Source organism: Colias croceus, chromosome 14 (genome assembly GCF_905220415.1).
Source record: "Colias croceus chromosome 14, ilColCroc2.1".
Classification (NCBI taxonomy): Eukaryota; Metazoa; Arthropoda; class Insecta; order Lepidoptera; family Pieridae; genus Colias; species Colias croceus.
The window spans coordinates 2,749,920-2,760,197 of NC_059550.1; the positions used below are offsets into that span (position 1 = coordinate 2,749,920).

The 10,278-nt window shown below is 33.4% G+C and overlaps 1 protein-coding gene across 1 annotated transcript; it reads left to right on the forward strand.

Moving 5' to 3' along the window:
• Positions 1-1,558: 1,558 nt before the first annotated feature.
• On the forward strand, positions 1,559-9,296 carry LOC123697242 (hypoxia up-regulated protein 1). The gene is made up of 9 exons (XM_045643682.1): positions 1,559-1,695; positions 1,807-2,123; positions 2,478-2,620; positions 3,913-4,073; positions 4,316-4,470; positions 4,766-4,976; positions 6,422-6,654; positions 6,828-6,939; positions 7,158-9,296. The coding sequence occupies exons 1-9, from the start codon at positions 1,681-1,683 to the stop codon at positions 8,553-8,555; spliced, it is 2,745 nt and encodes a 914-aa protein (XP_045499638.1). The 5' UTR covers positions 1,559-1,680; the 3' UTR covers positions 8,556-9,296.
• Positions 9,297-10,278: the final 982 nt, after the last annotated feature.

Here is a 10,278-nt window from a genome sequence, read left to right on the forward strand (position 1 = left end):
GCGCGAATCATTACGAACGGGCCTCGGCCGGTAGTGTCGGTACACAGGCGTTCACGCACACATGCGTACGTTTTTGGTTTGGGAATAAGAATTTGCGATTTACACGAAATCTATTGATTGGACTAAAAAAATAACACAGTATTATATTAGTATGTTGCTTGTAGGATTATTTGCCGAAAAAACAGAATGATTGCATGTAGTATGTATGGTTTTTAAGTATCAAAAGATTTTTTTAGAGGTACCTTTGAGATTTTTTTCTATCGAGTAAAATAAGTTGTATTGTGTTTTCAACACACTATCCAACTAGTTTATCTCCTGAAGAATATCATATATTTATCTGAGATTTTTTACTGCAGTTAATCATATACTTTAAAGCATTAAAATTTAGCAGCAAATTCGCGTTTTGCTCTACTAGTCACCTTAATATGTTCCAAAATAATATAAGTAGATCGAGCACACATAAATACCTTGTAAATTTTTGTGAATAAGTATTATTTTTCCTTTAGTATTTTTAGTTGATAGATAACAATTATTATATAACCTAAGTAGATAACTAATAAAGCATTACATTATTATTTAATAAGATAGTAGTAAGAACGTAGTTTTGAAATGTACATTACATACTTAATTCTTTTAAAGCGTTTATGCCGTACATTTTATTACATAATAATATATCTATATGATGGAAATTGGAAACTTATGCAGGATATCCCAAAAAGTAGTAAATACTGAAGTTGGGAGGTAGAGGAGCTAGAGGGCCACAGAACACTAGTACTATAGGGGGCTAGGTATCCGAATCACCCCCATGTATGTAATGCGATTTTGAGTATTTTCGGAGTTATGACGTTTTTTCAATTTTTCACGTATCGCCGAGCATTCGCCGAGTACGATGAGATTTTTATATACCTATGTAATACGGTGACGTGAATTATTGCGGAAATGCTTGCATTTTTTTTTGTGTGCTAAGCTGAAAGATAGGCCAATTCAGATCTTTGAATAGAATAAAAAAAGGAATTTAAAGCCAAAAAGATAAAATTACCAAGTATGTTAACAACTTCAAGGGCCTATAAAAAAAAAAATCACATCATATCTGAGAAAAATAATCTGTTTGACTTTTAAAAACTTGCTCTATCTATCAGGTACCACCTACCCTGAAAATTTCAATTTATTAATCATAAGGCTTCAATCGAAAAATTATTGAAGTTTAAATGTAGTACTTAGGAGCAAAATTTTAATTTACTTAATTTAATCATGCCTCAAATCATGCAGTATAACTTATAATACATACCTACATACTCAATGTGATATATTGTGATTTACAAACAAAGAAAGGAAAATTAATTAAACATTTTATATAATATTATGTTGATTACAAAATATAAAATTATGTTTGGCGGCGTTTCAGATAATCAAAATAATCATTGGAAATAATCACAGAGTATTAATGTCTAAGAAGTAAGAAATATTTATTTTTGTATCTGGCTACATAAAATGCTATTGACTTGTGAAATGTAGGTAACCAAAAAGAAGAAAACACGTTAAAATTGACGTGGACGAATGGACGATAGTAGCTGGCTTATAAAGAAAACTCAATAATGTACGCGAATTTCTAATAATTGTACTATCGAGGAAGAATAAATCAGTTGAAATACATTACCTTAATGTGATTAAGAAATAAATATGGCTTTATATTTCGTAAGTTCATAGTTTTATACAAATATCAGTGCGTATTGACAATCGGTAATATTATTCTTCGATCTGTTTTCAGTCAGTTTTCATATATATATATTTTTACAAATTTTACAGAAAATGTATGGTGTGGTGTGTTCCGTCTTATTATCTCTATTATTAAGTCAAAATGTGGATGCAGCGGCGGTCATATCTATTGATTTTGGATCGGAATGGATGAAGATCGGAATTGTTTCGCCGGGAGTACCTATGGAAATAGTGCTCAATAAAGAATCAAAGCGGAAAACGCCAGCTGTTGTTGCGTTTAGAGATGGTGTAAGAACATTCGGTGAAGATGCGGTAACCGTTGGAGTACGATTCCCGAAGAATTCGTATAAATATTTGCTCGATCTATTGGGCAAACCATTTGATCACCCATTAGTGAAAGCCTACAGGTATGAATCTAATAAGTACCGTTACTTTGACGTGTTTCAATTTTGGCGGCTTTGTGTAATAAAATGTGCTCGAGTTTTACTAATTACCAGGCGTTTTTGGATGCATTGTCAGTAAGAATGACTTGGCAAGAATTTTATAACAAAAGTAATTACAATTGCAATTCTTTAAAATAAAACATATTCATTTTTTTATATTTTCGAATTTGGAGAACATTTTAGAAACATCTATATAAATCTGATTTATTATGATAATAATGACAATGTGAATGAGGGAATATAAAAAAAATATTCTATTCAATATAATTTATAGGTTAGACTGATAAATTTATAACTTATTCCTGTTTGTCATTGTAGAGAGCGCTTCCCATACTATGAGATGGTGGCTTCAGAACGAGGCACACCAGAGTTCATTCATGACGAGAACACAAGATTTACACCTGAAGAGCTGGTAGCTCAGTTACTTGGCAAAGCTAAGGAGTTCGCTGAAATTAGCCATGGTAAGTTTTTACAATATATTTATCATATATTTTATATATTCAACTGAACAAAGTCAATACTAGTGCACTATATTCACTGAGGAAGTGAGGAATTAGTCAAATGCCTGTGAGTTGTAAGATAACATCTGAGTATCAAGTTTGAACATCTAAAATTTTCAGATAATTGATGGTTGAATGTTTTTCTGAATATTTGATTAGATTAGCTTTCTTTGGCTCTCGTTATTCTCTATATGTAGTACTTGTTATTTGTTTCAAAATATATTATATTTTTATATTTTGCAAACCTTTGTCTGCAAGAATCATGTTGGTATTGTCATTGGTAAATCTGCTGTTGACTTTAATATTGCAATAGTGATATTTATTATACAATTTATAACAAATTTTATAAAAAGGTTTTATTAATATGAGAAGAGTTAATTTTTTTTTGTAAAATTATATTAATTTTAGGTTGACAGTGAATTATTGAGTCAGATATGGATAACATATCTAGTTCTTTGATTAAGGTATAAACTTTCAGGCTAAAATCATTTGAAACTACTGGTTTGGAATAAAAAATCAAACTAATAAAATTAATTGATAATGAATTTGATTTGAATTGAGATTTTGACTCTCATAAAAAGTTTTATGCCTGATAAATACATTGTAATAAATAGGGAATGGTAATTTTTTTTTGGGTACAAAAAAAGAAAAATTTAAGTAGGATTACATAATGTTTAAATAGTTTCAGTAATATAAATAGAGTTGATAATGCATAAATTCACGGTTAAATTAGATTTGAAAGCAGGCATTAAACATTGTGATTATTACTTATTTAATAGTGTTCCGCATTGATCGCAAATTCTTTACATTGTGATTATGACACAATTACTTCATACTAGTTTTCGCTTGTGGCTTCGCCTGTGTCTTTAAACTAACTGTCATGAAATATTAGAACGCAGTAAAAAGTAAAATTATATCATAAAATATCTCCAGTGCGATATGAAAGTAAAACAAACAAACACATTTTCACATTTAAAATATTAGCGAGGTTTAATAATGATCCAAATATTTCCAGTTACTTTAGGCTGGTTGCAGAGCTTGACCGACCGTCAGTGCGTACCGTCGGTCCTGACGATACGCATCAACAAAATGTATGAAGATGACACTAATGCGCATGACAATACGCGTGCGTATGGTCAGTCTAGCTACGAACGGTTTTATGAATTTCCATACATATGACAAGCGCGACTGACGTACGCACTGATGGTCGGTCAAGCTCTGCAACCAGCCTAAAAATTTTATAATCTTTACAGGACAACCAATTACCGAGTGTGTTATAACAATACCTGGTTACTTCAACCAAGCGGAACGCAGGGCTATGAAGGAAGCCGCCACATTGGCTGGCTTGAATGTGCTGCAATTGATCAATGATTACACAGCTATCGCTATTAACTATGGAATATTCCGGAGAAAGGTAAGATTGTTTCTTAATGCATTGTTTTATGCGTTGTTTAATGTCCATTGGGACAAGTAAGAATTTTAACAAAGTTTTTAAGCAACATGCTTGAATATGCCAGACGCTTCTTAATTTGCAGTGTGTGTGATTCTTATTTGGCTGTTGCTTAATTAGCTTAAATAGTCGCTACCATTAGTAAATAATATTAAAATAGTATCTGATCATTACTTTTAAATTATGAATACAATTATTTATTTCAGGAAATTAATGAAACAGCATGGCACACACTGTTCTTCGACATGGGAGCGGCGTCAACCAAGGCAGCTCTGGTTGAGTACAAAACGGTGAAGACAAAGGAGAAGGGCTATGTTGAAACTGTGCCGCAGTTGCAAGTTATCGGCGTTGGTTTTGATAGGTACGTATTGTGATGGATTTCAATTTAAATGAATTTGGATGAGTTTGTCATGATTATTTTAATATTAACATTAAAGCTTTCTTCAGTACTTTGTTTAAGTTGAAATGATTTCCTGCTATTTCAGTGAGTTTGTCATTAATAATTTAATATTGGTTTTCTTTCATGGGTGGGCGAATAACCATGAGTTAACTAATAAGTTCTTTTGCAAATAATGATATAAAAAAAAATATATTACTAGATCTATTTAGATTGAAGAAACGAAACAAAATTAATAATTTTTTTCTATTAATTACAGAACTCTAGGTGGTTTGGAAATGACGTTACGTCTTCGTGAACACCTCATCAAGTCTTGGGAGGCCAACGGTGGTGGTGATGTTAGGGCTTCGCCCCGCGCCATGGAGAAGCTGATGCGCGAAGCAGAGCGTTTGAAGATTGTGCTCTCGGCTAATTCTGAACACTATGCACAGATTGAAAGTCTATTGGACGATAAGGACTTCAAGTTATTGGTATGTTTTTGTTGTAAAAATGCTTTTGTGATAGTTTTCTAATAAATCCATACTAATATTATAAATGCGAAAGTTACTCTGTCTGTCTGTCTGTTACTCAATCACGCCTTAACTACTGAACCAATTTGCATGAAATTTGGTATAGAGATATTTTGATACCTGAGAAAGGACATAGGATAGGTTTTATCCCGGAAATCCCACGGGAACGGGAACCATGCGGGTTTTTCTTTCACTGCGCGAGCGATGCCGCGGGCGCGGGTGGAAAGCTAGTAGTATATATGGCTCAATCTTGTATGTAATTAATAGGATTTTGGATAGGAATGAATGAATAGGAAAGGTTTGGTTGTAGAAACTTCACATTATCAACTGATAAACAAAATTCATTTAATAGTAATAAATGTGTAAAATTTTTACTTCTCTTTGCTGCATTTTAGAATTGTATTTCCAACACAATAATATACTTTAGGCGAAATTTTGGGTATAAATTTTATAACAGGAAATAATATAGTAAAGAATAAGGACCCTCAGGGAGCGCGTGATCGGAGTTTAAAGGCCAGGGACGCCTCTCCACCCTTAGCTGCTCACAATATGTTGCCCCCTTGTCGCACTATTGCAGCGACTTATTTCGGGGGCCCATACAGTGAGAGGGCGAGTCACCACCTGCCAACATATTTTACTTTCTTTTAGTAGAAAGGCAGGTGCCATAGTTTCCCATAGTCCCCAGTACCAGTCCATTTAGCATCTCAATCCATAGCCCAAATATTAAATTTCCATACCCTGCAATAGTCCTACATCGGCCGCGGACTGCCTAGGGCTGTATCTCTATAGTGCAGTCATGGGCAGGCTGCGGCTGGTGTCCCACAACACATTAAAAGTCTCGAAAGGGCCTCTGCGTGTTGGATCCGTGTCCCCACGTAAGCCTTCTAAAAGACCGGGTACCGTCCTTCTGGTGGTACCCGAGTATTATGGAGTAGTAAAGAATAATAACAACAAATTAAACAGACAAAATGATAACTATAGTTTTTTTTACATCACTGCAATGCACTGAATTTAATTGTTTTACCAATTGAAGAGCATTTCTTTGAAAGTGTTGTTTGTTTTTGATTTCTTGGTTATTTCCATTGTTATGTATTCTAAACATTGAGATTTTTCTTTGAACCTATGTTTACATACCTTAATTTATTGAATAAGCTTTAATTTAAACTTTTGTTTAATTTAAGCTTTAAGGTATATTTAGCAGCAATAGCCTTTTATTGTTTAATAATAATTTAAATTTTGAATTAGTGCATATTACATATTATATTATTATCCATATATAATATTATGTTTGTTATTCACTAAAGTAAAATAAATAGTTATAGGTAACCGTAATAATTTTTTTACAAAATAATAGATCTCTTCAATTCACAGCATATCCATTTCTTATCAAATCTTTATTCTTTCAGGTGACCCGCGCAGACCTAGAAGCCCTATGCACAGATCTATGGGACAGAGTATCTAACGTGATCCAACGAGCCATCTCCTCAGCAGGAGGTTCAGGAGCTGGTGCCAAAGTGATTGTGGCCGGTGGAGCGTCCAGAGTACCCGCAGTACTAGAGGCTTTACGCAAGGCAGCTGGTGTGGAACCACACAAGTCTATTAATGCTGATGAAGCCGCTACCATGGGTGCTGTCTATAGGTTAGTTAATCTGTGTTTTGATATATTGGAGTATTCTTGGCTCTTATAATTTGAAATCTATTCTCAATAAAAAAAATAATAATTATAAAAATGTCTATCATGAAAATGTGTAGAAAACTTGTATATTTAAATTGAAATCATTTATTGAAATTATTTCTTCTAAATTAATTCAGGGCTGCATCTCTCGCTACGGGTTACAAGGTCGCTGCTCTGAATGTACGCGATGCCGTATTGCTGCCTGTGCAAGTTGTCTTCACCAGGAATGTTGATGGAAATGATAAATTGGTAAGTATATTTTTGTTTTAAATGTTATGTTATATATGAAGTTTATTTTATAGTACAAAGAAAAAAAAATACATGGCATATTTTTAATTTCAGGAAGAGGTAAGAAATTTGTTATATTATTGATGAATTATGATGTTTTGAAAAGGGTTTTAAAATAGCTACTAATTGTATTGTATCTCTGTATTTTTCCTAATAAAATATGTTTGTTATACTTACAGATCAGAAGAACACTTTTCGGCCCAATGAATCCCTATCCCCAAAAGAAAGTTATCACCTTCAACAAACATACAGACGACTTCAGTTTCAATGTAAACTACGCAGAATTAGACCACATTCCTTCCAATGAACTCAATTTGATTGGTCCATTGAATCTTTCACAAGTCGTCCTGAGTGGAGTCAACGAAGCATTGAACAAAAACACAGGAGAAAATGTTGAGAGTAAAGGCATTAAAGCACACTTTAATATGGACGACTCTGGTTTATTGAATCTAGTGAATGTTGAATTCGTAGCTGAGAAAACAGTTACAGAAGATGAAGACAAAGATAGCACGCTCTCAAAGATCGGAAGCACTATTAGCAAACTTTTCGGTTCAGACTCAGAACTTCCCGACAAACCAGACCTTAAACCCGAGGAACAACCGCAAGAAGCAGAGAAGAATGAAACAACAAAGGCCAATGAAACTAAAACCGAAAAACAAAATGCCACCGAACCAGAGACAAAGCCCAAACCAAAAATAGTCGTCTTGAAAGAACCCATCAAGTCTGAGGAGCAAATACTTAACTTGCTACCATTGACTCCAGAACAATTCAAAACTTCTAAGACTAAGATTATTGAATTACACAACATTGATAGGAAGCGCATTGAAAGAGAAACGGCACTAAATAACTTGGAAGCGTTTGTGGTTGATGCACAAATGAAAGTAGATATGGAGGAATACGCTGAATGCGGTACTCCAGAACAAATTGAAGAAATCAAAAAGATGTGCAGCGAAGTTTCTGAGTGGCTGTACGATGATGGTTACGATGCACAAACTGAAATGTTCGAAGAGAAACTCAACAATATCAAGGAAAAGACCAATTCGATATTCTACAAACACTGGGAGCATAAAGAAAGGCCTGACGCGGTCGCAGCTATACGTAGCATGCTTAACAATTCCCAAGAATTCTTGAAAATGGCAAAGAATTACACTAAAGAAGCTAATGTCGATAGAGATGTGTTTACCCAAGTAGAAATTACAGTTTTGGAAAAGAAAATTGAAGAAACCGAAGCATGGTTGGGCAAATCTATCAAGGAACAAGACGCGCTCAAGAAGAATGAAGATATTAAACTGACAGTTGAAAGCATAAGGGAGAAGATAACGAATTTAGACCGCGAAGTCAAATATTTGCTCAACAAATTGAAGATTTGGCGGCCAAAGAAGGTCAAGAAGGAAGAAAATAAGACAGAAACTGTGACAGAGTCAGAGAATTCTGAGAAAACGGAGACACAGAAAGAAAAACCGGCAGATTCTGAAGCAGAATCGGTTGCACAAGAACCAGAAAAATCCACTGAAAAAGAGGCCGAGACAACGGAAATACCGCAATTAGATAGTAATAGTGAACATTCCGAGTTATAATGTTGAGGAGTAATTTAATTTATTTAGTATAATTTATTTTCTACGTGATAGGGCGTTCGTTTTTTGTATCGTAGTCGAAGCACAAGGGTTTTTCTACGTTGATTTTGTCATTGTTGATGTGCTATTTGTTATAACATGTTGTTATATAGAAAACAGATGAAGAAGTCATCCTAGTAATTGTTTTTGGCGACAATCAGTCTATAGGTTTAATATATTTACCATTTTCAAGAATTTCAATACTTAGATTTTATTTGTATATATTTTTGGTCATAACGTGTTGGTTTATCGGTATTCTTTTAAGTACTAATAGAGTACAAAAAACGAACACGCCCAATGTAACCCAGGCTTAATCTCAACTGCAGTTTCACTTATTTATTTATCCATTTCTATACCAAAATTGTTGCACATTCGGACTGAATTTAATAGATTATTTGCGTCTTGTATTTTGGATCTTTTTATGGTTGTTGAAAATGAGGAATTACATGACCCCAAGGAATTTTTCATTATTGTATGTTAAAATGTGGATTGAACTGATTGTCTATTTATCTATGTGGCCGTATATAATCTTTCTTTAATAACTATAGTTATTAAAGAGAATTTCCTTAAATTCTCGTAAATGATTCTGGATAGAATTAAATGACGTGATAGGTACAACGGTCTGTGAATGTTCAGTGTATTATGTAAGTGAGATTTATCAAGTACCCAGTCGCAAAGAAATTATAAATAAATTATTGGAAATTATTTGTTGTTTCATTTTGTAGTTATATCGTTAATTTAAACGTTACCTTTGTGTAATTTTTGCGAACAATCTCATCTACACTAATATTATAAAGAGGTAAACTTTGTTTGTTTGTTTGATTGTAATGAATAGGCTCATTAACTACTGGTTTGATTTTGATGAAATTTGGCACAGACAATCTTTAGACCCTGAGAAAGAACATAGGCTACCTTTTATTGCGAAATATGTGCCACGGGCGAAGCCGGGGCGGACCGCTAGTTAGAAATATATTATGTACCTAATGAATCAGTGTAATTCTATATTGTATACGAAAGGAAAATATACATAATTCCCTTTGCGCTAATAAGTAATAACTTCTGTTAAAAGGGTTATTACAGAATTTAAAAATTAACAAAGGCTCGTAAGCAAACAAACCCCGTTACAAACAGTAAACATTAATAATTTCTTTGAAGATAATTAGAAATATTACCCTAAGTGCTATTTCGGCGTCAGAGTTAATGTTGCCACTTTAGCGTCGCAACTTCACTCGAAGGTTCCCCTTTTTACATTCTTGATTGATTGACTTGCGCAAAATTGCTTTAATTGAAATACAGAAAGAGAAATAGGCCTTAAGTTACAAAATAACAAGTCTTAAGAATTATGAGTTAGGTACATAGTACATACCCCAAAAATATCTTGTTTCGATGTTATCAAGCTTTCAGTCAGATCTATTTGGAGCTTTCTTATGAATTCTAGAGAGTGAAAAAAAAAAATTTTTTGCTTAATCTGGGATAATCTATAAATGTCTGTTATTAATATGAATGAATAATTAAATAACAACCCGCCAAAAATATTATATAAAAGAAACTAGGTATGAACTGAAAGTTCAACGCCCTTTGGTTCAAGTTTGTTTTAACGTTTTTGTAATCTCCTTATTTAATAATGTGATGTGACATAAGGAAAGGTTTACATAACAAACATAAAACGATCACAGGGAACACGGTT

Excerpts from the sequence above, each read along its gene's own strand:
- LOC123697242 (XM_045643682.1), top strand. Across the intron at positions 2,621-3,912 it reads GTTCGCTGAAATTAGCCATG|GACAACCAATTACCGAGTGT; the intron begins GTAAGTTTTTAC and ends TAATCTTTACAG. Across the intron at positions 6,940-7,157 it reads TTGATGGAAATGATAAATTG|ATCAGAAGAACACTTTTCGG; the intron begins GTAAGTATATTT and ends TTATACTTACAG.